The sequence below is a fragment of the Artibeus jamaicensis genome, unplaced genomic scaffold, assembly GCF_021234435.1.
Source record: "Artibeus jamaicensis isolate MK-2021 breed Jamaican fruit bat unplaced genomic scaffold, CSHL_Jam_final contig_944, whole genome shotgun sequence".
Lineage (NCBI taxonomy): Eukaryota > Metazoa > Chordata > Mammalia > Chiroptera > Phyllostomidae > Artibeus > Artibeus jamaicensis.
In genome coordinates, this window is record NW_026522020.1 from 1,951,577 (window position 1) to 1,979,122 (window position 27,546).

At 54.6% G+C, this 27,546-nt stretch overlaps 1 protein-coding gene across 1 annotated transcript; it reads left to right on the forward strand.

Moving 5' to 3' along the window:
* Window positions 1-411: 411 nt before the first annotated feature.
* Window positions 412-26,794, forward strand: SAG (S-antigen visual arrestin). Its single transcript, XM_037143921.2, has 16 exons — window positions 412-571; window positions 1,236-1,366; window positions 5,056-5,116; window positions 6,889-6,933; window positions 8,660-8,853; window positions 10,356-10,415; window positions 12,004-12,080; window positions 12,989-13,124; window positions 14,096-14,180; window positions 16,170-16,242; window positions 18,247-18,384; window positions 20,817-20,894; window positions 22,124-22,147; window positions 23,599-23,654; window positions 26,083-26,098; window positions 26,554-26,794. Exons 2-16 carry the CDS (start codon window positions 1,292-1,294, stop codon window positions 26,660-26,662), a joined length of 1,227 nt encoding a protein of 408 aa, XP_036999816.2. The 5' UTR covers window positions 412-571; window positions 1,236-1,291; the 3' UTR covers window positions 26,663-26,794.
* Window positions 26,795-27,546: the final 752 nt, after the last annotated feature.

The following is a 27,546-nucleotide window of genomic DNA, read 5'->3' on the forward strand; positions in this document are numbered from 1 at the left end:
AGAGGACGGACGATGGGCTGGAGGAGAGAGGCCTGTCTGGTTTGGCTTGCCTGGCACGAGGGTTCATGTTGAGGTTGATGTATGTCCTTGACCTTTTCATATTCCTGCTTTGGCTGCCTGCCGAGGTTCATCAAGTGTTTTGAGGACTCAAATCCCTGTCCTTCGAAGAGATGACCAGTCTATTTCCAGAACCTAAAGAGGGTTAGGCTGAGAAGTAGCTTTCCTTGAGCCACTGCCCACCCCCCACGCCTTCCCCAGTCGAGAGGGGTGGCTCCCACATCTGAGTCCTCCCGCCCCAGAAGGAGGCCCTGGCCTAATGCCTGGAACTGCTGAAGTGACATGTTCACCCATCTTGACACTAATCCAATGTCCACTCTGCTTCTTAGAGGGGATTTGGATTTGAGGCCTTGAGAGCTGAGTGCAGGCCCCCTCTCCAGATCCCTTACAAATTCTCCACGCACGTCCGCCAGGGGCCTCGCTGGGGTCATCAGGGTGGACAGCAAGGGCTGGCTGCCACCACAGAGGGCACAGAGCCCTTCTCCTCCTGGGCCCATCCGGCTGGTTGCACAAGGTATGTGACCGCCTGGCACAAGACTTCTCGGGCACGGGACAGGATGGGGCAGAGCCAGGCTCAGGATGACGGGCGTTGTCATGGAGTCCATCTGTCCCTGTTTCACCCGCTCTGTGTTATTCCCATGGACTTTGCTTGTTAAGGAAACTGGAGTGTGTTGAGAAGCCAAGAAGACCCTCGCTGTCTGTAGGCCTGGGAGGGGGCAGGGAGCAGAAGCAGGCCAGCACCGCAGACCACGCATTGCTGAGCATACCTTTTGGGGATTTAATACATTTTGAAGGTGCTGTTTGTCGTGAAGGAGTGACGCTATGCCTTTCAGGACCCTTCCCATTGTAACTGTCATAAGACATCACCTTGACCTGATTTTAAAGTCACCCTGCCCCAGCGTGTGATACCCAAGGTTAGCGAATAAAACCTTCCCACCAGCATCTGGCTAGACGCCCTGGTGAGGTGTGCCAACAAATGTTTGGGTCTTATCAGTAAAAATAAAAACACAGCTTTTCAAAAGTGGTGCACAAACCAGGCAGAGACCTTATTTAATCAAACGTGGACACTGAGGCCAGTAGGGGGAGAAGTATTGGACAGATGCGCAGCATCTCACAAGTGGGTTTTACGCCCGGGATGTACTTGACTTTACATTTAGGACTGATTTTGCCTCCCCCAGCCCTCTGACCCCTGACGCGTGTCCCACGGTGGAAGGCACTGCTGGGGACAGATAACATGGCGGCCAACATGAAGACCGCTAAAACGGCACCAAACCATGTCATCTTCAAGAAGGTCTCCAGGGACAAATCGGTAGGTGGCATGGAAGTGAGTGCTTGATGGAAATGTTTGCTTGCTTGCTTGCTTGTCTTTCAAAGGAGCCTTTTTGAGAATAGATGCGCTCAACCCCAAGACCTCGTGAAGTTTGAGAAATGCTCTCTATTTTCTGTCTGCCTGAGATGGATGCCAGACGAGATATGTATGAATAAGTGAACTGCAGAAATACAACTTCTTTTTAAAAATCATTTATTTATTTATTTTTAGACAGAGGGGAAAAGAGGGAGAAAGAGAGGGGAGGAAACATCAATGTGTGGCTGCCTCTCAGGAGCCCCCTACTGGGGACCTGGCCCGCAACCCTGGCATGTGTCCTGGCTGGGAATCGAACTGGTGACCCTTTGCTTCACAGGCCCATGCTCAATCCACTGAGCCACACCAGCCAGGGCAGAGATACAACTTCTCTTCAACTGCACCAAGACTTAATCTCTCAATCCCCTTCTCCGCACCCCCAATTTTACTTCTTTTCTGAGCCAGCCTTTAACCCACAACCTCCCATTGCAAACACTGTTTTGTCTCTACCTGGAACTCACTTGCCGTTTGTCTGTCATCTCCCCTCCCCGCCTGGGGAAAGCCCTAAAGCGACGTTGACAGGACTCTCTACCTCCTGCACACCTGCGCCAGTGCCGTGCTCTCGGCCTTGCTGGGCCTTCAGGGCCTGGGGACAGGAGGGTGCGCCCCTCCACCATGCTGCCCTGCAGCCACGTGACTGCCCGCACCCTGGCAACTGCATCCTCGGCAGGGAAAACGCCGCTGTTGGCTCCACCAGGGGCACATTAGATGATGTGACCATGAACTTCCCAGCATGGGAGACTGGGGAAGGTCCACCCCAAAGTCTCCGGGGATGGGGTCTCCTCGCTCCATTCGACAGCTGCTTAGGGGCCAGCCATCTAGCTCAACACCACTGAGACAAGTCGCTCCGTATGTAATTTCAAACTTTCTAATAGCTGCTTTTAAACAAGGGGCATTCTTTAAGAAGAAAAAGGTGGCATTCGCTTTAATATTATCTTTCTTTAACCCAAGGTATCCAGAAAACTATCATTTTAACCTGTAAAGGATACAAACATTATTGGTGACACATTTTACATTCATTTTCTGGTGTGTATTTTACATCTACAGCACCTGTCACTTTGGAATGGCCATATTTCATGTGTCCGGTCATCCCCTGTGACTAATAGCCACTGGACCGCGTGGATGAAGGCCATTCTCCTCGCTGACTTCCGAAGCCCATACAGGGCCCCAAACCCGCTCTCAGCCTTCCGGCGTCACACACGAGACTCAGGCTTTGCACGGCCCCCCTCCCCGCTCCCCTCTCCTAGCAGAGGAGCGCCCTGGTTTCCATCACATATTCCAATCCTCTGGGGTGACAGTTGGGCGCCCCTCACCCTTTCACTCTCCAAACTCTTCTCTGACATGTGTCTTTCTGTTGCACTTCCGGCGGCAGGAGGAGAGAGGAGCTGCAGCTGGGCCTTGTCATTTTCCACTTTTTTCTTCCTCACAGCCAGATCTGCATCCTCTGCAGCAAGAAATTTAGACCCTTTTGTATTATGGGGTAAAACATAATTTATCCATCAATGTCTCATAGATTAGGGTCGTTCCAACTGCAACCTCCATGTGGGTCCCGGCATGGAGTGCCAGGGCTCAGGGGCCAACTCTCGGGGCATCTCTCTGCTCTGCCCTCTCTCATGAGCTTCATCCTCCTGCTGGTGACAAGGTGGCTGCCCCAGCTCCGGGCGTCTCACCCTCACTTTCTCCTAGAAGAAGGAAGAGGCTGTTGCTTCCTGGGGTCTCTTTTTTTTAAGAGTGAGGACAAAATTTCTCTCATATCTCATTGGTCAAAACTGGGTCACATGCCCTATTTTTTTTTAATCCCCCCTGAGGACACTTTTTCTTTGCTTTCAGAGAGACAGAGAGAGAGAGATTGATTAGTTGCCTTCTCATATGCACCCTGACTGAGATCAAACCTGCAACCTGGGTATGTGCCCTGACTGGGAATCAAACTGCACTCCTTTGGTCTAAGGGACAGTGCTCCAAGCAACCGAGCCGCACCAGTCAGAGTCACACACCCACTTTAAACCAATCCTGAGCCAGAGGAATTGGATGATCATGATTGGATCTGGCCAATCCAGAATCATCCTCTGGGGCTGGCCTCCTCTTAGCTCAGAACCACAGGGGGACGGTGACCCAGCGATAGTGGGTGACATATGCAGGCAGGAGTGTGTGGCTATTGTTGGGTGGGCGAGCGTCAGGCGGCTACAGTCGCACATTCGGCCCCTCTTCACCGCCTGCCCCATCCTTGCCCGCCCCCCCATCTGCACGGAAGCGGTGCCTGTGCTCCCACCCGAGGTCCATGCTGCCTCGGGGTCCTTCACCATCAGCCTCCTCCCGCCTGGGCTGTGTCTGCAGCCTCTCCCTCTCCACCAGGACTGTGCCTGAGCATCAAAACAAGTACTGACCTCAGTACCTCAAAAACACCACCAGCAAACCCCAACTCGGTACCTTTCTAGCTCGCCTTCCTTCACAGCCAAAGCATGAAAAAGAAGAAAACTCTCGCTCTGGTCACCTGCCTTCTTCCCTCCCCCTCACGGCAGTCCTCAGCATACCAGCTCCCCGACTGGCCCTCTTTCCGAACTTGCCTCTCTGTTCTCCACTCTGCTGCTAATGTGGCTACAGTCTTGGGGGTCCCCTCGGTGAAACAGGCCGGTTCCTATCTCATAGGGCTGCTGGCACGATAAACCTGCTACATGCTGTTTAACTGCAGGCTTTTCATCCAGTTTAAAATGCCTGAATGTCTTCCTAGATTCTTTGGGGTCAGGTCTCCTAAGACGCTTTCTGTTCTCACCCTGCATCCCCATTTGGTGGCCAGTCATCTGCAGATGAAGCATTAGCAGTTCCAGAAGCATCCTGTCGGCTTCGGGCTTTGTACACAGGGAACTGTTTGGCCCAGCAAACACCCCCCAACCATCCAACCTCCTGTCCTCTGTCCAGTCACCTGGCTATGCTGTTCTTAAGGTGCTTCAACGTCACTCATACAGATACCATGAGGCACGGGAATTCAGTCCAGGACCTCTGAGGGGCGGGGGTGGACCTAGGAGAGAATATAATGCCAACAAAAATGATTTGGGGTATTCATGAAAATAAAAAGAATATAAGAGGCTTAGGGAAGAAGGGGCTGGCCAGGTGCACACACACTTGCTGGCACACTTAGCAAATGTCTATGGAGACTAGAGATTCTTTTAACAAGATGGGGAAACCTTTCATTCACAGCTAGAAACTAAAGGCTTAACATGTGAATGGGTGGGAGAAGCCTCATTTGCATAAGGCTAACTTTCCTCTAAAGAACTATCAGTTAATTTAACTAGTTTAAGTGGTTGATATCAGACCCAGTCCTGGTGGGTACAAGTGGAGAGAACAGGGTCCATCCAAAGGGGTAGGAAGAATTCTGTGGAGCTGACTCACGAGGCAGAGGAAAGAGCACACCTTGCCTGCAATCCATCCTCTCTGCCCTCTGCCAAGCAAGGGGCAGGGAGGTGATGGACTGGCTGCAGACCCACGGGCTCCTCTTCCCAAACTCATCAAAAGGTTTTTGGTTGTTGCTGATTTTTAAGATGAATGCCTTAGGTTAGTGTTCTCTGGCCATTTAGAATCCATATCTGTTCTGCCCACAGGTGACCATCTACCTGGGGAAGAGAGACTACGTGGACCATGTTGACCAAGTAGAGCCTGTGGGTAAGTTGAGTTTGGAGTCAAGTTTTCCCGCTGGCTTTCCTTTAAGTCATCAGACAACTGCTCATTTTGTATTTTTAAAATGGGCTTTGCTGATAGTCTAATCAAAGAAATGCAAATGAAAACATCCGTGAGAGGCTACTGTCTGGTTGGAAACAATTTTAAAGAGTGTGGGCTGGGGACACAGGACTTGCTCTGGAGTACACAAAGAACACGCAAAACTCATCAGTAAAAGGAAATCAAAATCCACTCAGAAAACAGATAAGAGACGTTAGGAGGCATTTCATCAAAGAAGACGAATGGGTGGTAAACACGCGCACATGGAGAATTGTGTGACATCGTCGGTCATCAGAGGAATGCGGATGGAACCCACGCCAAAGTGCCATTCTCCGGCTGTTCTAACACCTACCGTTGAAAACACTCAGAATACGAAATGCTGGTGCGGATGCAGAGAAACCGGTCACCCATGCAGGGCTGGTGGGGATGCAAAATGGCACAGCCCGTCTAGAAAACCGCCGGGTGGTTTCTTAGAAAACTGAGCACAGACCTACCCTTGTGACCCAGTGGCCGCACCCGTGGGTGTTGATTTATCGCAGAGAAATGGAAACCACATCCACGCGAAAACCCGGGCGTGTTGGCTCCTGGCAGCATTGTCTGCAATGGCTCCAACCTGGAAAGAGTGGAAACGCCGCTCCCTGGGTGAATGGGGTTAAACACTCTGCGGCTCACTTGTACCACGAAACTGTCAAACGAAGGAGTGGCCGACACGCCCACAGCCTCTGGGTCTCCTGGGCGTTACGCCGAGTGGGGACGCCAGGCTCTGGAGGCCATGGACTGTGCAGCTCCATTTCTGTAACACTCTCCAGATGAGAAAATGATAGAAATGGGAAACAGATCAGCAGTTACCACCGGGAGGGGGCGGAGGGGGCTGGGGGGGTGTGACTCGAAAGGGCGTCCTGGGAAAGAGCTCCACGGGACGGCTGTCCCCAGCACTGCTGTCCCCAGACTGCGCAGTGGTCACAGAGATCCCCACATGAGAGGAAATGACTTGGAACTATGCACATGCTGTGCCCATGTCAGCTTCCTGGTGTTGACATTGTACTGTAATTACCTACGATGTAACCACCGGGACGCACAGGGACCTCTCTGTACCATCTCGGCCACTTCCTGTGACTCTATAATTATTTCTGCTCAAATAGTTACTATTTTTTAAAAGAGTGTACAAAGCTGGCATTTTTGGGCACTGATGATGAGAGTGCCTCTCAGCCAGGAGAGCTGTGTGGCAGCAGGCTTAGCTGTGAGGATGTTCCTCGCAATACTAGTGACAATGGAGAAAGGTGGAAACAACCTAACCCCCCAACAGGAGGAGGGCATTTGCAGAAGTTGTGCTACATTCATTCTTTGGAGCAATGTGTAGCCATTGAAATGATGAGTGCATGGTGTGTGTGTGTGTGTGTGTGAGAGAGAGAGAGAGAGAATAGATGTTTTCAGTGTACTTGAGTGAGGGAAGCAGTGCAGTGAATGGTGGGTAAAGTAGGATCTCTCTCTCTCGTAAAGACATGCATGGGTGCATATACATCTGGGAACAAATTCTGTGTCAATATCTTGGCAGTGGGACTCTCTGGGGAGCAGAAGTGTAGATGCCTTTGTTTTCTCTTTGCTCAATTTTCCTATAACGAACGCAGTTGGAATGTGCAATGAAAAACCTCTACCTATAGGGAAGGCCTCTGGTCTCTTTGGTCTCCGGAGCCTCACGGTCTCTGTCTTTCGTGCAGATGGTGTTGTGCTGGTGGACCCTGAGCTTGTGAAGGGAAAGAAAGGTGAGGCAGGGCTGGGCTGGCACGGGGAGGGGGCTTGGGAAGGGAAGGGGGCCTGTGTGTGTGGCGGGAGGCCAGGGAGAAGTGGGACCATCATCCCTGGTACCATCCTCAGGACACTGGTCCTACTCCCAGCACAGCTCCCTGTCCCCATCTCTCAGATGGAGGTGAGGACTCAGGGTAGCCAGGTGACTGAGGTGGCAGGAGAAGTAACTGGTGGCAGAGCCCCGGGCCCAGGTCTATTGGCTCCGTCAGCTGCACATGTAGTGCTATGCCACGGCCAACCACAGGGGGCTCTCCGGTGGGTTTTCGGAAGAGGGGGACCTGGAGCCTGCCCAGAGGCAGGACTTGCCTTGTTGCTTACTGTGGTGGCTCCGAGCCGAGGTGTCACTGCACTTGTGAAGGCCTCTGGCATCTGGGGCGTAGGTGGCAGGTTAATTTGGTGCTAATAACAGTTCATGAACTAAATGAGAGAAGATTCGAGTTATCTTTACGATCATGCCACAGGCCATTCCATGCTAAAGATGCCTTTTTGAGTGGCTGCCACTGGCAATCACGAGGCACTGTTCCTAACCCTGGACGTGCCCAGGGGACTGTGTCAGACGTGGGGCCATCAGGATTGAGGGGGCCGGGCAGAAATGGGGCCGAACATCGCCCCTCTGCTGTGTCCTCCCTCCTGGTAGCACCCTCAGCAGAGGAGGGCACTTGCTCAGAGGGGAAGCACCACCTGGCAGGGAGACGCACTGCCAGGTCACCTCTGGCACCTTCCTCTTGCAGACCTCAGATGAGGGACAGGCAAGCTGCCGGTGTCTCTTCTGAGCTTAGCCACGGGGGGCAGTTATCCTTGGGACAGACGGACAGAATCCTCAACTGACAACTGCAGAGGTGGGGGACCGCTTCCGTGGGCTTATGTTCTGGACTAGCGTGTGCTTTTGTTTCCCACATTAAAGACTGTGCTAACGTGTGTGGGTTCATACACTTCTTCCATCCACTGGGGGCACAATTACATCTTTTTAATCAAGCTGAGTCTTTGGAAGTGGTGATTCTGAGAAGGCTGGTTTCGCAGCAGTGTGGAGAGAAGGGTTCCTCCCTGATCTGGTTCCATCTCTCTGCTGATCCAGATGCCCCCGGCACCTTGCACAGACCATGTTTCCCCCTGCTTCTTACCCCCACCCTCCGCTCCATCCAGACGTCCTGCCCTCAGAACCCAAGCGACCTGCACCAGTGAAAAGTCTCCTGAGCTCTGGCCAGGCGGCTCAGTTGGTTGGAGTGTCATCCATACACCAACGAGGTTGTGGGTTCGATCCACAGTCAGGGCGCAGAAGGGAGGCAACTGATCAATGTTTCTCTCTCTCATGGCCATCTCTCTGTCTCTCCCCTCCCCTCTGCTCCCTCTAAAATCAATAAATATTCTTCAGTAAGGATTAAAAAAAAAAACTTTTATAAAACCTCTTGAGGGTCTAGAGGAGGGGGTGGAGGGAGAGAGGGAACACTGTAAGTAGGTGGCCACAGGATGGGGTTCCTGGGCGAGGCCCCCGGTCTCCTAACACGCCCTGTGGAGTAGTTTCCACAGCCCTGGGGAGAGGAGTGTGGCCCAGCTGGGGGTTGTGCTTCTCAAACCCCATCCCCTCCAGAAGCCACAGGCCGGACACCGTGACCGACGGTGTCAGGTCGCCCCGTGCTCGCTCCGCCACAGGCCAAGCCCGCCCTTCTCTTGCCTGCCTTCCAGTGTACGTCTCCTTGACGTGCGCCTTCCGCTACGGCCAGGAAGACATCGACGTGATCGGCCTGAGCTTCCGCCGGGACCTGTACTTCTCTCGGGCCCAGGTGTTCCCGCCCGCGGGGGCTGCAGGCGCCCTCACAAAACTGCAGGAGAGCCTGGTCAAGAAGCTGGGGGCCAACACGTACCCCTTCGTCCTCACGGTAGGTGACCCCGCTCCCGTGCGCTCCCCTGCCCTGGTTCCTCCACCCAGAGCACCTTGTGATGTGACCGGGAGCGAAGGAAAGGGGACAGAGGCATGACTTCACATTTGTGGGCCTTCAAATTGCACCCTTGGAGGAAATGCTAGATTGTACGGGCTGTGATTGTCTTTTTTTAAGCCCTTGAAAATAGCCTCTCAGCCTTTGAAGACACCGTTGGAACGATGGTTTAAATGTTCCCCTTCAGCAGAGCACCTAATTACACGCGTGTTCTTCCTTAACTTGCCCATCTATAAAAAGAAGGAAGTGCCCCTGCGCTGGCCCCAGGAGCTCTGAACAGAAGAGCTTCTTACGGGACAGGGATCTTAGTGAAATAAGAAGCCTTGTCTATAACTCCGTGGGTCGCCATAGATAAATTGCTTCATCTCTCAGGGCCTCATCTCCCCTGGGGACACCTGGCCCCCCCAGGGCCAGGCTGCTTGTCCTCTGAGGCTTGGCGTGAACTCTTTGCTAGCACGTCTTAAGATGATAGACTCCTCTAAAGTTACCTGGTTCAGCCTAAAAGGGAAGGACATTCTGATGCACGTTACAATATGGAGGAACCTTGAGGACATTGTGCTTTGTGAAAGGAGCCAGTCACAGAAAAACAAACACTGTCTGAGCCTATTCACGGGAGGTCCCTGCAGTGGCCACAGCCCTAGACACAGGAGGCAGAATGGAGGCTGCCAGGGGCGGGGTGGGGGGAGGCGGAGGGGAGCTAGTGTGGGTGATGCCGCAGTTCCCGCGGTGATGGGAGGGATTTATGCAGGACAGTGTGGAGGCACCTCGCTCAGCCGCGTACCTGGAACGGTAAGTTTTCAGTTACATACATTGTATCACAACACCTTTCTAAAAAAATCACTTGAAACACATTTCACAGTTCTGGGTGCGCCATGCACTGGTCCTGGGAATCTGAGATGACGTAAGCTTTTGGAGACAACAGGTCAGTGTGTATCGAACCTTAAAAATGTGATTGTCACCTGGCAGCTCCCTGCCAGCAGCGCAGCCTCTGGCGCTGACTGAGTGGAACTGTGCCGAGTGGCTGAAGGAGGGCGTTTACTGCAGCGTGCCGATCGGTCCAGACCCGCCAGCAGAGGAGCTGGCGAATGAAATGTGGGGTTTCTGGCGGCGCCGGCCGTGATGCATGGTGGGAACTCGGTTGTAGCACGTCCCGAGAAGTAGGGTCAAGGTCAGGGGTGTGAGCAAGCAAGATGCAGAGCACGTGCTTCACCTGGTGCCACGTCTGAGAAGGACGGCCACCTCCATGCCTGCCTGTGTGTCCAGGTGTACAAGACACTCTGGGTCGGCTCTGTTCACGGTGTCTGTCATTCGGGTGCTGGGCGCACGTGCGAGCGAGCGTTTCCTGTTGCTTGCGCCTCGCCCGCATTTTCCAGGTTTTGCACAGTGAGGATGCCTTCCATGTGGAGTCATGTCTGAAAGAAGTGACCGCTTGTTTCTCTCCGCAGTTCCCGGACTACTTGCCCTGCTCAGTGATGCTGCAGCCAGCACCTCAGGACACGGGCAAGGTTGGTTCCCAAAACCGTGCCCTGGATTCCTTCCTTCCTTCCAAAGACTTTATCACAGGAAGTTTCAAACATACATAGAGAGACAGCTTAATGAGCCTGTGGCTGGTCTTCAGCTGGTGATGACCGTGAGCGACCCTGTGAACAAAATGCTAGAGTTCCCCCGTCGTGGGTCTCACGGGTCGTTGGAGAGCAACAGGCGGGAAGCAGATCACAAGCCCCCATGGGCACCTCCAAGGGTGCTGGGCACTCTGGAGAGCAAGAGGCTATGAGAGGCAAGAGGAGTCGAGGAGGGAGGCTTGGCTGGGATGCTGAAGGACGGCTTGTCTGAGAGGGTAAAGGAGATGCAGTCCCCTCCTAGGAGACAGCCTCCCAGATGGAGGGGACACCCTGCCTGCGTGGTGTGTAGAGGAGCGGGGGGTGGGGAGGGGAGAGGAGGAGGTACAGCCAGATCAGTAAGGACCTCAGTGAACGCCTGCTGTGCAACTTGGACTTTTCCTGGGTGACACAGGAGCCACTGGCGGGCTCTGCATGATGGGTCCTGACTTAGTTTCCAAAGGGTTGCTTGGCCACGGTGCTGAGGGCGGCTTGGGGTGGCCAACGGAGAGGCACAGGGACTGAGTCTGTGCGGGAGGCAGGGACTGTGCTGGAGGGACCAGGGAGGAAGGAGGACCGTGGGTGCAGGCGGGGAGAAGGAAAAGTGCTGGGATTACCGCCAGAGGGTCAGGGTCACTGGCATCTGGGGTTCATGGGGAGGGAGCAAAAAACATGCCCGAGAGGAGGACAGGAGTGGCAGGTCCACACAGGGGGGCGGGGCGGCTGCAGTGACAGGCAGGGGCAGAGGCTGAGGCAGCGGTCTCCAAGGTGGGGGACCAGCCTCCACGGGAGAGGTTTGTGAAACCAGGGCAGGGCGTCAGCCATGGTGTTGCAGAACACGGGGGCCGTGAGGACATGGAAGAGAACAGGACAGCTCAGAGTGCCCCACACGCGCCAAGCAAGGGCCAGTGCACAGGTGGGAGCTGTTTCCCCCAATTGCCTCTGTCTACTGGGCCACGTTAGAAGCGTCACTTCTCATCACGGGCGGTGAGACCTCTGAAAGCCACTGGTCCAGAAATCAGCTGAGACGGAGGAAGACAAGGGCACTAAATGGGCGTGGGGGTACCGTGCCAGCCAAACAAAGGCCCACCCTTCGGTCCATCCCAGAGAGGAGGCTACCAGAGCTCAGTGTGAACTGAGGCCTGGGACGCCTGGGCAGGGGCGTCTGTGCAGCTGAGGGGACCTTGGAGCCGGGGCTCGGAGAACACATAGGGGTGTGTTGAATGCGAAGAAAGAGAGAGAGAGCCACGGGCTATTTCAGAAGCAGGACCGCGTGTGCCCAGTGTAGACCAGAGCAGGGAGCCCACGCGGTGGCAGGCGGGGGGACCAGGAGCAGGGGGCTGCGTGGCTAAGGATGCCGGGTGGTGGCGGGTCACAGCGTTTTAACAGAGAACCTTGAGGAGCATGAGACTGAGACAAAAAGACCGGGTGCTGGGTGACACCCCCTCAGGAGGCAGGGCCGTTCTGAAGTCTCCTCTGCTCTTTGTCCCTGCAGTGCTGCGGGGTCGACTTCGAGGTCAAAGCATTCGCCACAGACAGCACGGACGAGGAAGTGGACAAAGTTCCCAAGAAGTAAGAATGTCGTTGTGGGACTAGATGACGGGCTGCGGGCAGGGGGCGGGAAGGGGGGTGATAGGAAACCCTCCTCATCTGTGCCTGTGGCAGGACTGTCCCCAGGGGGCCCAGCCTGGGGCCGTGGGGACAACCTCCACCCAGGGCTGGGGGTCAATGGTTGATCATTTGGGGGGAAAAACACCAAAGAGAATGACCGGAGCGCTAGTGACCTCCAGGGCTCACCCAAGCCCCTGGGAACCTCCAGATTCCTGCTTTCTTTACTTTTCTTTTTCTTCTTCCATCCTATCTTTATGGTGCTAAGACATCACAACACAAAGTTTACCATGTTAACCACTTGCAAGCGTGCAATTCAGTGCCATTAAGTGCATTCGCTATATTGTATAACCATAGTTACACACGAAGCCCCTCATCACCCCAACAGCAGCCCTCTGTCCCCCCAGCAATGCCCGCTTCCCCCCCGTCCTCCCAGGCCTGGCCTCCCACATTCTTCTTGTCCCCGAACACAGTTTCTAACTGTGCCCCCAGTACCTTCCCCTCGTACTCAACGTGTACCTACCGATGCCGCAATAAGTGACAACAATGGTGTACACGCTTGAAGCATGTCACATGCAGCACACGGTGCACTCCCACATCAGCTTCCCCCTAGAGGAGGTGGTCCAGGGTCCTACCCGAGGGTGCGAGCCATCCTTGGGAGAGCAGATGGCCCCCACGCCCCCCAGCTGTGGAGATCCCAGACAGCCTGGACACCAGTCTGCGGCCCCTCCTCCACACCAGCCCCCAGCCTCGGGGTCCACCCCGAGTCGTTTGTTGGGTCCCGGCGTGAGTGCAGGAGAGAGGCCCGGGGCCACCCCCCCCCAGGAGGCTCAGCCCCCCCTGCAGGACCGCCTGTGACTCTCGGTCCGCAGGAGCTCCGTGCGCTTACTCATCCGGAAGGTGCAGCATGCGCCGGCCAAGATGGGGCCCCAGCCCCGGGCCGAGGCCAGCTGGCAGTTCTTCAGGTCCGACAAGCCCCTGCACCTCGAAGTCTCCCTGAGCAAAGAGGTAACCCACCGGCGTCACTGTGCCCCGTGTGGGGACAGGCCTGGGGGACGGGCCCAGCCTCCGTGCCCTAACTGCTGCTCAGTGTCTCTAGGGACAGTTTCCACACCAGTGCTGGAGGACAATGGGCCCTTTTCCATCTTTCGGACCCGGGAAATGTGGCCATAGAACAGGGTCACGCTGACTGGGATTCCACTGGTCGTCTTCAGTCCTAACCAACTGGGGGGGCGTGGAGTTCATGTACCCCAACCCCAGGCCATCTTTGCCCCCCGCCCCATCCTGTGGGCTTCATGTGCCGGTGTGGCACCAAGGGGTGTGGTATCATATACCGCATATCCCTAGAAAATTCAAGCTTTACTATAGTGGTGGGCAGGTGGCCGTGACACAGGTGAATGTCATCTGTGAAGTGTGTCACAGTGAAAAAGGTGACGAGCCACTGGCTGGGGCTGTCTCTGGCCCCTCTGGTCACCACGAGTCACACACACATGTCAACCAGAGCCTAAATCCTCTGTGTACTCGTGGGCGTGTGCCTGTGTGTGCATGGGCGCACAAGCAAACGTGCATGCACGCATGTACAAGGGCTCCCCTCCCAGGCCCAGGCCCCGGACACCACTGCTGAGGAGGGCTTCGCCCCAGGCCCCCCACTGGCTTCCTCCCATTTCGCTCCTTCTGCCCCAAACAGCCTGTGGTTCCACCGAAGGCCCCGGGGCTGACTCAGCGGTGACCCTCAGGACGAGGGCATTCTGGGCTGGAGCACCCTGGCTCCAGCCCCCATGGGTCCCCGCTTCCTCCCCAGCACCCACCAGACCGGGTGGGGGCAGCGCATTTCAGGCCCCCCTCTGAGGCGGCACGAGGTGCAGGAACCCAGCCCCGCGTGCTCTGTCACGGGACTGAGGTGAACTTGGAAAAGCCGTGAGATGAGAGATGCCATTAGGCCCTGTTCCCCTTTTCTGACTTGTCTGCTAATCTTTCAGATCTACTTCCACGGGGAACCCATTCCTGTGACCATGACCGTGACCAACAACACAGAGAAGACCGTGAAGAAGATTAGAGCATTGGGTAGGACCTCCTGCTCCCAGCTGGAGGGCGGAGTCTCCTAGAATTTCTCAGTCGGGTCCTGTTTCCCGAGGGTCTGTCCTCTGGTTGGGAAAGGCCCTCCTGGGTCCTCAGAGCCACCCGTTGGTCTCTGTTGTCACGGACAGCGGGACCTCCCAGCAAGGAAAGCCCTTCGGTGTCATCACATACAAGGGCGCGCCCAGCTGAGGGCTGCCTTTGGTCTGGGGGCAGCATCCTGACAGGTGACCTTCCATCTTCCGTGTCAAGCCTCCCCAGAGGGGTCCGGGCCGGGTCTCAGGCAGCCCGGAGAGGAGTTTCCTCTGCGAATCAGTGCAGAGCCAGGGAAGCGCGGCCCGAGAACATGGGGCTTCCTCGTGGGCTCTGTGGGGTGCTGAGGGTCGGTCACCCATGGGAGTGCTTTGTAAATGGTAAGGCTGGTCCCTTTGAGTCCCCATAAGGTGATGGCCGAGTCCTGCCGAATCCTGTAGGGGAGGTGCCACCTGCTTGCTGTTTCTCCGCTCCCTCAGCTCAAAGGGCATCCATGGGCAGCGGATGGCCTCTGTCATGGTCTTTTTTAAAAAATTTAATTTATTTATCTTTAGAAGGGAAGGGAAGGAGAGAAATATCAATGTATGGTTGCTTCTGGTGCTTCCCGTGCTGGGAACTGGCCCCTGCTAGGAACTGGCCTGCAACCAGGCATGTGCCCTGATGGGGAATCAAACCTCGATCTTTTGGTTCGCAGGCCCGTGCTCAATCCACTGAGCTACAGCAGCCAGGGCTGTCATGGTCTTATATGGCCTACATGAAAAAGACATGACAGAATGGCCTGGGAGGGACGCGTCCTGGTTCACTTCCAACTCAAACGTTTGGTGACTAAGACAAAGGTAGACTCACTGTGTCAGGGTGACCAACCACAACGTGTTGCTCAGGACCTTCAGGGCTGGAACGGGACCGGTCCCAGGCAGAGCAGGGTGTTCGGTGACCCCGAGTGTCGTACATCACTCTTCTCTCTCTCCGTGTGTCCCTTATAGATAAGGATCAGGAATTTTGACGCGTGCACACTAAAGAATTCTAGACTTTTCCAGATGCTAATATGGATGCTTAATTTACAGCTTTGTTTTACATTGGTTTAGTTCACATGCCTTTCAGTCCTCATAGGACATAGTTTATTTATTTAGCATGAGGTATATACGGTGTTCACCACTGGGTTCCACAGAGTAGCAGGGTTGCGGAAGTATCATTCGATACTTCAGTTTAACATTGTTCCTCAAAGTTTTATCAACCCTAGCATCAATGCCACTAAGTTTTGAAAGAAGCTGTTCCATTTTCTGAAGCAAGACGTTAATAGCTTTCTCTAGGCTGAGCTCAGCTGAGGGCTTCAAACAGATCTTCTCTTAATCCTCACATTTGATTTTCGTGGAGGTAAAAGTTATTATGTTGATCCTCACAACGCCCATTTGAGTTAGAAGCAGTTATCACTCCCATTTTGCTGATGGGCAAACTGAGGCTTAGAGGAGCCAAGTAACTCACAGCTGAGGGATCAGAGCCCAAGTCGTGTGGCTCCAGAGCCCACCTCCCTGTCCACCCTGTGTGGCCTCCGAATGGTCTCTGGCTCGGACACCCTGAGGGAGATGCTTGTTCTGTGAGACAGAGGAGGTTGGAAGGGGGTGGGTTTGGAGGAAGTGAGCCAGCAGTGAGTTCTGGGGTGCTGGAAGATCGTGCGCCTTGGGGGGGCCACCCAGGGGCATCCCAGGGGCTCCCTGGAGGTGCAGTTTTAAGAGGCTGGCTCATGGGTGGGAGCTGTCACAGAGCAAGTTATTGGTGAACAGAAGTAGCCTCAGAAATCCCAGCCTTTGAGCTTTGAGCTGAGAAAGCCAAGCCTGAGAAGCATTAGGGAGGGAAGACCAAACACGTCCCCAGAAGGCCAGGCAGCACCAGGCGCATGCGTGGAGAGCCCCACGTGACAAGCCCACCCCTGTCCTTTCTCTGCAGTGGAACAAGTGGCCAACGTAGTTCTCTACTCAAGTGACTATTATGTCAAGCCAGTGGCCGAGGAGGAAGCACAGTGAGTAACCGTTGGGTTCCTACTTCCTGGGTGGCCCAGGCTACTTCCCCAAGTTCTCCTTTTGTGCATCCTGCTGAGGGAAGTGAACGCTCAGCTAGCTCGCCAGCGCTCCGCTTCCTTCCCCTTTTCCCACTTCAAGTGCTGCAGGGAGGGTTAGCATCGCCGTTGCAGCCTCCCTTCCAAGGGCCCCGAGAGACTGGTCAAACTGGGACACAATGGAAGCAGGGAAATAAGGTCAGAAACGTCACAGTGGGGACACCTGCAATCCATCGCTAGGAACTTGGTACTATTCCTCCCTGCAAGAGGATAATTAAATGATCCGTCAGCCCAGGGAGAGCCCTCTGTCTTTTGATCTTCTCAACTCAAAATCTCACACCAATAACTGCTTAGCCTGTTGTGGTGAATGACTTTTCTCCCTGTGCTAGAATCAACACTGAACAGGAATCCTGAGATGGCTTCTTCCTGGGGCAGGGAGGGCAAGTTTTTGCCCATTTTCGCTTTGTGCTAGACGGGCAGAGCCATAAAAAATGCAGGCTTCTGGGGGTCAGCCCCCTGCAGCCCCTGAGAGGACCCACTGGGGAGGTCTCTGCCTAGCTGGCACGTTCTAAGCACCGATGTATGTGGAAAATATTACCTCAGTTAGAGGAAGGGGTTGATGAGGAAAGACACACTGATTCAGCAAGATAATATTATCGAGTGTTTGAAAGACAACTTGGGGATAAACTATTATTACCCAAAGCAGATCCTGAGGGAGGCAAGAAAGAAGCGTAACACGCCTCGGCCTCCTGGGTGCCAGGCCTTGGCCTCTCCGCTGCCTCCTGGCACGTGGCCTGTCCCGGCGGTGTCCCCGGCTCATTTTTGGCAGGTGCTCAGTAATGGCAGCAGAGAATGGTCCTTGGCCGAGTTTTGCCCAATACACCCCATAATCTGGTTCTCTTGTCAGCTCCTGGGTACATTTTGGACCAGATGATTCCCAGGAAACTGGGAGCCAATCTGGGCCCCCAAGGGTGGCAGGCAGATTGACAACTGGGTGGGATCATGCTGGTGGGTCTCAGCCCAGGAGCCACTCAGAAGGCTGCCGAGCATGGCGATTGTCCTTCAACCCTGGGGGTCCCTGGGCCCTGGTGGGCCCCCATCAATCCAGGTCAGACCCGACTCCAGGGCTGTTGCCCACTCTCATCCAGTCCCAGATCCTGAAGGTCCTGGGAAGGGGCCTTGCGGGCTGCAGGAAAGGCCATCCCCCTTCCTGTTACTGCCCCTTTAGAATATAATGCTCACTCTTGTCATTCTGCTGCCCAAGCCAGCTTGTTAAGAGAGGTCCCCATGGGGCCTGGATGGGAGGGCATGGGCCATCTGGTGCTCCGGCAGAATTCTGTCATGGACACTCCCAGGGGCCTCCTGTACACGCTGCAGGTGGCGGGAGCCACAGCTGCCTAGAACTCCACAGGGGGCTCAAACAGGGAATCTGTTCCGCAGGTGGCAGTTCAGACTCACAGCCCGCACGGGGCAGGTGGAGGGAAGGGCCCAGGGCTGCTCCAGGCCTTGCCCATTCTCAGTAATCCACCACCGTGGGCACACACAGACCCCCCTCACAATTTTTGGTGACAGGCAACTTCCAGTCGGGGCCTGTTGTGGCACTGGCCAGATGGCCCTGCAGCCAACTGCATGGTTCACAGTCTCAGGAGGAGATGGGGGTGGTCCCTGACCCTTGGGCCAGATGGCCTCATTCAGACCCACAGAACATGCTAGAAATTCAGTGATTACAGCAGGCAAAGGGACTTGAGAAACTGTCACAATCTTGCTGGCAGTCTAGTTTGAGATGTCAGTGATACTCGCCTGCCCCTGGTTAGGCAAGTGCATGGACACCTGAACTACCTTTCCGGTGAGTCACAGGGAACACGGATCCCGGACACGCTTGATGGCAGATGGGGGCTCCTGGGATGGACGGCGGCTTCGTGGCCGTGAGAGCCATTCACCAAATCTCCTCTGATTTTCTTCCTGCAGAGAGAAAGTGCCCCCGAATAGCACTCTGACCACAACGCTGACGCTGGTGCCCTTGCTGGCCAACAACCGTGAGCGGAGGGGCATCGCCCTGGACGGGAAGATCAAGCATGAGGACACGAACCTGGCCTCCAGCACCATGTGGGTCCTCCTAGCTCAGGAGATGAGCCCCCGAGACTCGGTGCTGCTGTGGCACTGGTCTGCTCCCCCTCTCATCTCACCCCCGGGGCTCGCAGGGGACCCCACTTCCACCCCTGGTGTGACGTGGCGGGTACAGCTGCAGGCCCTGAGCCAGCCTGGTGCCGAACCCCAGCTCCACTGGGCCACCGGGCGAATCTCTCGAGCTGTCTGAGAACCTCAGTGTCCTCATCTGTGATAAGCAGGTGCCAACAGTGCCTTCTCTTGAAGAGGTCACAGGATTACGGAGAAGGTCCATGTAAAATGGGGTGGAGGATGGACAGCGGGGGGGCAGGAACAGGATCATGCAAATTAAGGGGTTACCCGAGGATAATTGGCCGTGTTGGGGTATGAGATTCGAAAGCACATTTGGGGTGATCTTTGAGAGAGGAGACGAGGGAGATTGGCCCCTGAGGTCAGCTCATTCAAGGGCAAAACAATCGACCATAGCTTGCTGCATCTGTAAAAGACATTTTCTGGTTTCTGGAGTATTTTACACACACGTGAGTCTCGCCATACTTTTGTGAGAAAGGTAGATTTGCACTCATTTGATGGCTAAAGAAACTGAGGTTCAGCCAGAATGAGAGGCTTGTCCAGGGTCACCTGGCCAGTTAATGGCAAAGTCCACTCCTAACCCTGGGCCCTGGTTTCACCCTTGACTTCAGGGCTGCCGTCCAGGGCCCTGGGATGTGACAACTGCAGCAGAACGTGTACTAACCAATCTGTGTGTGTGTTGCACGCACGTGTGTGTGAGAGAGAGCGACACTCCCATTCGAGGGAGATGGAGGGGAGGAAGCTCGCAGGCTGTTCCCAGGCTTGTTGTCTGCCCCGGCCCTTTGGCCCCATTCTCTCCAAGGTGGAGAGTCAATCTCTGCAAAGGGAGGGGTCTCAGGCTTGCATCCCCCCTCTTCCCCTGTGGGGGCAAAGTCTCTCCACTGAGTGCTTGGCCGCATGCCTGATTCCAGATAAGGTACTTTGTCTTCTTCAGGGACCTCTGGGCCCCGATGAGCTGATGAAGTTATTTGGGGGCATCGTGGTCCTGGAAGCAATGTCTCGGGGCCCCCATCAGAAGGATGCCTGGGCTGGGTGCCTCCCGCAGGCCCAGAACCTCCCTCCCGCCCCCAGCCCACTTCTCAGACTGCAGCGCAGCCGCGTCCTCCACCTCAAGCCTCCAGGTCTCTCAGCCACGTTCTCGATCGTCAGTCACATCGTCTTAACTAGTATTTCATAATATTTTTATGCCTCAGTCCTTGTTGTCAGACCTCTTGAAACACTTCTGTCCCCAACTCCCTGCACTGGATCCTATGAGATAGCGACCAGCCTGGTGCCTGTCAGGCGGCAGGAGCCCAGTGCACGTTCTCGGGACCTGGGGTGGAGCTTCTGTCGAGGGCGGTGAGGCTGCACTCTCTTGGGGGCACGTGTCATGGCCTCACACAGCACAGTCATTCACTGCAGCTCGATGCTGGGTGCTGGGGACACAGAGCTGGAGTGCTCAGGCCAGAGACTCCTGCTGCCTGGCAGCTGGCCAGGAGGCTTTGCGGGGGAGGGGCAGCTGCAACGTGAGGTCTTACAGGCAGAGGAAGAGGACATTCAGGGGCAGGCTTGTATGTGTCCAGGCTGGCCCATGGGGGACCCTAGGGCACAGAAAGCTATGGGGTGGCAAAGGCAGACAAAGACAGCTCACAGATTACTGCCTGGCCATGCTTGGGCTGGACCCCGGAAGATCGGTCTGGCCACAGATCAGCAGAGAGCTCAGGGAAGGGACTTGGCACATGGGGTGTAAGTTACTGAGATTATCCAGGCAGGAAAAGCCTGTGGAGGACACAGGGCCCAGCCAGGGATGGCAGGTGGGACAGCAGGTGGAGCAGAGGAGAAAAGGGTTTCTGGCTGATAAGCAGGCGGATGAGCACCTACAGTGGCAGAGCAGGGAGCACCTGGAAGGACCCCCTGTCCCTGGTCTTCCAGGGGGAAAAACACCAACCTACAAGCAGGAAAGGCACCCCCTGCCCCGAGTAGGGCAAGTTCTAGGACTTGGACAGCTTGGCTGGGTTCACCAGCTCCTTGAGAAGACGCCCTTTTTTTTTTTTTTAAAAAAAGATTTTATTTATTTATCTTTAGAGGGGAAAGGAAGGAGAGAGGGAGAGAAATATCAATGTATGGTTGCCTCTCGTGTGTCCCCTGCTGGGAACTGGCCTGCAACCCAGGCATATGCCCTGACTGGGAATCGAACCGTGGTTGCTTGGTTCCCAGGCCCTAGCTCAATCCACTGAGCTATACCAGCCAGGGCGAGAAGATGCCCTTTTGATCTTGCATTTGCATGAGGATGAGGGGCTGGTTCACCCAGGCCTCTCTTCCCACGAGCCCCCTACATCCCTTTGCTTTTCCTCTCTGTGCAGCATCAAGGAGGGCATAGACCGGACTGTGCTGGGCATCCTGGTGTCTTACCAGCTCAAGGTGAAGCTCACGGTGACAGGGTGAGTGTCCGAGGCCCGCTGCTCTGTCTGGCCTGTCTTGGCCTTTGGCTGAGTTGTTTCCTTCCTGGATGACAAGGGGGCAGAAAGCTTGGGAAGGGCCACTAATTTCACCCACCACCAAGTAGAGTTTGACAGACGCTATTGGTCTGCTTTTGTAACTCCGTCTGATAGGACAGCACATGGGAAGAGGTGGCAGAGCAGGTGACGGAATGTGTGCCGGGCAGGCGCCACAGGACAGGAGTGGGTGCGCCTGTGCTCAGGTGGGGGAAGCTGACTTGCAGGAAAGGACAGTCAGTTCCGAGTGGCGCTGAGCTTCAGAAAAGAATGGCGGCTCTTGGGGGAGGCCCCACCCACAGGGAGCAACCACCCCTCCTTTTCCCAACGTGAAACCACAGGGTGGGGCATCTGCTTTTCCCACAAGGGCCCAGGTATCTCAGAGTTCTGAAGAAATGATTTTCCACTTATTTATTTTTTAGAGAGAGGGGAAAGGAGGGAGAGAAACATCAATGTGTAGTTGCCTCTCGAGGGCCCCCTACTGGAGACCTGGCCTGCACTGACTGGGAATTGAACCTGCAACCCTTTGGTTCACAGGCCAGTGCTCAGTCCACTGAGCCACACCAGCCAGGGCACCCAGTTTTTAATAAATTCCTTCCATCTGAAGGGAAACATTTGGATTCTCATTTTCCTTCTCAAATTCCACTGGCCGTGGCTCTGGTCGCTGACCTGGATGAGCCTCAGGTGGTGCAACCATCAGGTGTGTCATCTGTGATTCTCGGCAGATAAACAGTTGCCCAAAGTTTGGCTGAGGCAACAAAGTAGAACTTGGGTTGATTTTGCAAATTTTGTTCACAGTGTTTGTGTTTGCTGTGTGTTTTCAAAGTGTGCTGTGTCTACTTTCCTTTTCTGGAGGAGGATGTAAAGCAAGGTAGAGTTTCTCTTAGCCGCGAAGATGAGTGAGTAACAGGCATTTCAGGATTGTGGCCAGGAGAGAAACTCAGCTCTGTGGTTCATTCTTGGACAGTGGGGCTTGAACCTACATGACCCTCCTTCTAACTAATCCACGTGAGAGAGACATGAAATCGCATGCAGAGAGGAGCAGTGGAGTTGACTAGGAAGGAAGTCGTGAGTGAGGGACAGGGCTGGGGTATGTCCCGCCTCCGAGCGGTGGGAAACAAGGCCACGCTGCCACGGGTGCAGTCACTACAGCCCTGTCTGCTTTTGTTTCCTAGCTTTCTGGGAGAGCTCACCTCCAGGTAAGCCGCCTGGCCTGCCCCCTCAGCTTGATTCCCAGGGCAGCAAAGGAAGGACCCGGGGCTCAGACCGATAGCAGGGCAGCCTGGGTTCCTGGCAGCTTGGCTCTGAGCCGCTGTGAAACGGTGCCCACTGACGCTTGGATGTATCTCGCAAACCCTGGCGGAGAGGTGTGAGGCTGGGGCTGTTTCTGTGAGACCAGAGCTGGGCCACCCCCGGGCAAGGACACAACACACACACAAACACACTCACTCGGGCAATGGCACACTCCATGCAGCGCCTTTGTGTGCATGTTCGGTAAAATCGACTACATCCATGACACCAGCTGTCTTTACAGTGTTGTGTCATTGTCACCCCTGTCGAGCTCTGGAACATTTTTACCGCCCCCAAAGAAAACCCTGTACCTATGAGCACTCTCTCCCATTCTCCCTTTCCCCCAGTCCCTGGCAACCACGAATCTGCTTCCCATTTCTATAGATTCGCCTTTTCTGGATGTTTCATTCACATGGAATTAGACAGCATCTGCCCTTTAGTGTCTGGCTTCCTTTGCCCGGCACAGTTTTCAAGGCCCACCCAGGTCGCAGCGTGGGTCAGCAGCGCTGCATTCCTTTTTGGATGAATATTATTCATCCCGTTGTACGGACAGACCCCTTCCATTTATGCGCTCACCTGCTGGTGGACGCTTGTCTGGTTTCCTTCCGTCGGCTATTGAGTGTAGTGACCCTGCCTCTCGCTTCCTGCGCAGAGGAAGCAGGTGAGATGGGTTGGAGCCAGGCACCAAACTGCATGCTGCTCTTACCACCTCCTGCCCTCACATAGAACCCCGGGTACCCCTCTTCTCCTAGGCCCCTTCTGTGCGCCTCTACTGGGGTCTGATCACAATAGCCTTGTAAACGTGCATGTTGACCAAAGCGGTAACCACGGGGCTGGGGATGGTGGATCCCAGTGAAACAAGGAGTAACACACACGTGCACACACATGTGCACCCTGCCTCTCCAATCTCCCTTTGCCCAGACTTCCCTTCTGCTTTCCTTCCTCCCTTTTGTATAAATTCCAAGTTGCCCCAAAGCCCTTTAGCTTCTGGAATTTGGTGGACTCTGCTTACTTCTACCAAGAGACTGCGCTTCCGGTCCCCAAAGCACCAGCCTGCCATCGCTTTAACACATAAAAATTGTGTGCAGTTTTGCAAAGGGTATCTTTCAAAACTATCCTCTCCCGACCCCTCCTCCACCACAACATCATGTCACTGAAACTCACAAGCAGGAGGAAAGGAACCTGAGAACCGCAGCCTCCTCTGCCCACCAGGTGTCTGGACTGCCTGCTGGGACACATTTGAAATTCCTGTGTGCTGCCCTCCTGATTTCTGGTGTGTTTGGTTCTGAATCTCACTGAGTCCTGTGCGATTTGTAATTGTGTGTGTGTCCTCACTGATCCGAATGCTTCCTTTTTGTAGTGAAGTGGCCACCGAGGTGCCGTTCCGCCTCATGCACCCCCAGCCCGAGGACCCAGGTCAGTCCTCCCTTGTCCCGGCTTCTCTAGTCACTCGCTGTTTGCAGGTTGGTTACATAGTCCCTGCTAGTCTTTCCTGACCACCTCCCTGAGCAATGGGTGTGGCCACATCACCTTCAAGGTGCCCTGGGGGCCCTGGAAGGGGTGCTCCCCTGCTCAGTCCGGAGCCCCCAGGCACTGGCCTACCCTCAGTGAGCACAGGCAGGACGCAGCAGCCCTGGGCTCAGACACAGACGATCTCACTAGGTTTTCTGAGGAATGATTTAGAAGCAGAGGTTTCTCCTGTGAACAGGCCTGGATTTAAATGTTAAGAAAGTTTAGGTGAAAAATAAATGTGGTGCCTGAGCCTTTTGCATTTCATTTGGAAACATTAGCAGGCCTTGAGAAGAGTGTTTTTGACGGTGGAGACTGGGATGAGAAGGTAGAAAATACTAGACCAGAGGGTCAGGCTGGGGCCCCGTCACTGCGGCTCCTTTGAATTGTAAATCCTCTGGCTCTTGGGTGGAGTTGAGGGTAAAGGAAGCAAAGGTTCTGCAACCGAGTGCTCTCAACACCCTTGGGCCAGACCGGGGCCCTGTGAGCTGTGTGCAGTGCAAGTTCCATCTCGACGGGACCCTTTTAAAGGTTCGTGAAGCAGCAAAGATAATCCAGGTGCTGTCCGGAAATTCTGGGAAAAATCCTCCACTGTGCGTGAAGTGGCTTAGTCGTTAGGAGCTCTCAGAGTCACAGCAATAAAGCATATTTCAAGTAAATGTCATGCAAACAAGCAGGGTCCCTTTTTTTCGTACTTTATGTCTAGCTTTTTTTTAATACTGATAATGAAATGGCATGTGAACAGTAGAACGGGCCCCAGATTTATTTGGGTTTGTCTCAAAAATATTTTGTCTCCAAGTATCTTTTCCAAATAGTTTGGATTCAGATGCTCAGTGTACTTTGCCAAAACCTTCCCCTGGGGGAAAAATATGGTCTTGCCATGTTTACTTTATTCTCTTATGCTGGTGTCATTAAAACACTATTTTTGAGCTGTGTGTGAGTGAGATGCATTCTGGTCTCTTTCAAGGACGTTTTCAAAGCTTATTTTAAAACTATGATCTCAGGAGATGGCACGGTTTATGCAGGATTTTTTCCTGCAGCTGTGAACCGACTCCAGGGCTGAACGGGGGGAAGTGGCGTTATTCCCGTCCTGGGCATGACATTGCTGCGTTCCGGGCACCCTGGCCCTCGCATCGAACCTCCCACACATCCAGACTCTGCAGTGATCTTTTGTACTGCAAGGCTTCAGGGAGGAAGGACAAGTCCCCCCATGGCTTCACAATTCAGATCTCCAGGGACTGATGAGCCACCCAATTTTGTTCATAGATGTGTGCTCACACCTTACATGTCTAGGTCCCGGCTCCCTGGTTTGGATGGTAGACTCCAAGCAGAGGAAGCGCTGTGGCTGAGAAGCTCTGCCAGGGCCAGGGGCCAAATAATTTGCCTGTAGTAAGTGCTGCACAAATGCTACCGAGGTTTTATTGTCCCCTGTCGAAAGGAACCCGGGGTGTTGATTGGTGCCGGTTAGTATAATTTTATGCCTAGCACTGCGGGGGGCCCAGGAAGCTTCTTGCCCAGGGGATGTTTCAACGCGTGTCAGCCTCTCCGTAGTTCCTGCGGTGAGCAGCCCACACAGACACTCCCTCCCGGGGCTGGCCTCCAGGTGGGCACGAGAGACAAGGGCGGTGGCATGCCATTGGCATCGTGCTCCCAAGGAACCAGCTGGCGCCGTTTGGCATCCCTTAGCTCTTTCTGGCTCACCGCCATGGGTTACAGCAGCACTTTGCTAGGGAGATTGGAAGCTAAAAAAGAACAAAGAAAAACCCCCACTCAAATTAATAGCAATTAATCTGGGCTGCAAAACATACATGGAAAGACAACCCAACAAAATACAGATCAGTATGCTAACAGAGAAATGGAACCTGAGGGGCTGGGGCTGCTGGGTAGGCTTGAGTCCTAGACTCATCCTTTGAGAGTGGACGTGGAGAGTCTTGGAGGGCAAGCCTGGGTCCTGACGGTGCCTGCGGGACTCTGGTCTAGACGGGGGTCCAGGTACATGCAGGCAGAGATGCTCTAAGAGAGAAGTGTGACATCAGAGAGAGTGAGGTGGACCAGGGAAAGAGTCCTGGAGGTGAGGCTGTGGCTTGTCCCCTTGAGCAGGCGAGGGAGTGGCACTTTAGAAAGAAACCGTGGTGGAAAATACAGGGAGAAAGGCTCTCCGAGGGGGGAAGGCAGAGAAGCAGGAACCCTGATATCATGAGATGTACGAGCCTGGGCCTTTTATCCCTCCAACTATAAATCACTAAACCAGGAAGACGTTTTTCAAGTTGAGGTGTTATACGGAATTTCTGCTAATCTCTCTCTCTCTCTCTCTTTCTGTCATTCCACGCCACAGCTATGGCCAAGGAAAGGTGAGCTGCTGCCCCGCGTCACCCTGGATTGTTTCTCATTGACACAGACCCCTTTTGGGGTCATTTTATACACACCCCATGCTCTTGATACAGGGTTGAACCCTGGTTTCCCTTTTATTTCCTAGTACTAAGGCACACAGGCACATGTGTGCACGCACATACTCATCCATGTGCACATACATCCACGTGCACACATACATGTGTGCGTGTGCGTGCACCCGTGGATGTACTGGGTGTGTGTGTCTGCTCTGTGGGGCTTCTCTCTTGTCTGTTTGTTAAAGAGATTGTCTACCAACAGCCACGAGGAGAAGGGCATGGTCCCATGTCCCATCACACGGGAAACTCTCTGTGGGTTCCTTTGTTGCAAAAGGAAGATCTAGGGTCTCGTTTCACTGGAGAGTTCATTGCACGCTTCAGAATGTGCCATGATCATTATGTTCTCTGTTTACTTTTAGTTTTCAGGATGAAGATTTGGTTTTTGAGGATTTTGCTCGCCAGAATCTAAAGGACTCGGGAGACCCTGAGGAAGGGAAGAAGGACCCAGAGGCACCTGCGGATGAGTGAAGAGGTCGCTGAGGGTGTGGGAAAGGGGCCTGAGCAGCGTGGCAGGCAAAGCTCCACGGTTAGCCCTTTAGTGATGCTGAACACCGAAGTGGGAGTCTCTTCACATAAATAAAGTTGGTCTGTCCTGCTCCAGCCGCGTCTGGCCTGCTTGCTGGGGAGGCTGCTCGGCACACTGACATGGGCGTGGCTGCAGCTGGGGTGCAGGGAGGGCAGCACCTAGAGGGGAGGGCAGCCCGCCACAAAGGGCACGGCGCTGCCCCTTCACAGTGAGAAAGCAATGCTCACCTTGGGGCCTGCTGTGTCCTGGCCTTTCTCCTGGGGCTCCTGTGCCTGCCATTTCCCTAGAAATATATAGGGGGTAGCGGAGAGGTAGTGTTTCTGAAGATGTGACCAATCCTAGCTCAGGACCCCCAAAAGAGCCTCCAGAGATCTACTAGACAGAGAAGTCAACGGTGGGCCAAACACACTCCATCGCTGATTCAACTCTTGGGGCCAACTCCCTGCTGGAGCCCTGGGTTGTTGGTTGAGTTTGCAATGAGTGCAGGGGATGAAAATCAGATTCGGCTGGTTTCAGGGGGAAGGAATGCACTGAAAGGTCCCCAGAGAATGGAATTAAAGGGAGAACCCGAGCTGCCATGCCTGGGTTGGGCAGACATTGGAGAGGCTTCTGGGGTCCCCGCCATTTACCCAGAGCGGGGGCTCAGCACCAGACGCTCTGGGTCTCGGTTGGGTGGATCAGTGCCCTGTGGCCACCAGAGGCAGAGCCCAGCCCTAAGAACAGGCCGTCCCAGGAGAGGGGAGTGGTTGTGAGACTGACAGGCTTCTTGGTTTGAGCATCTCCATGGAGACTGGGCAGAGACTGGGGGGGTGCGGGAGAGGGTGCT

Bases quoted from the DNA above. Each gene is read 5' to 3' on its own strand.
- SAG (XM_037143921.2), top strand. From the start codon at position 1,292: ATGGCGGCCAACATGAAGACCGCTAAAACGGCACCAAACCATGTCATC. The intron at 12,081-12,988 runs GTAAGAATGTCG...CTCGGTCCGCAG, and splicing joins GTGGACAAAGTTCCCAAGAA to GAGCTCCGTGCGCTTACTCA. The intron at 14,181-16,169 runs GTAGGACCTCCT...CTTTCTCTGCAG, and splicing joins GAAGAAGATTAGAGCATTGG to TGGAACAAGTGGCCAACGTA.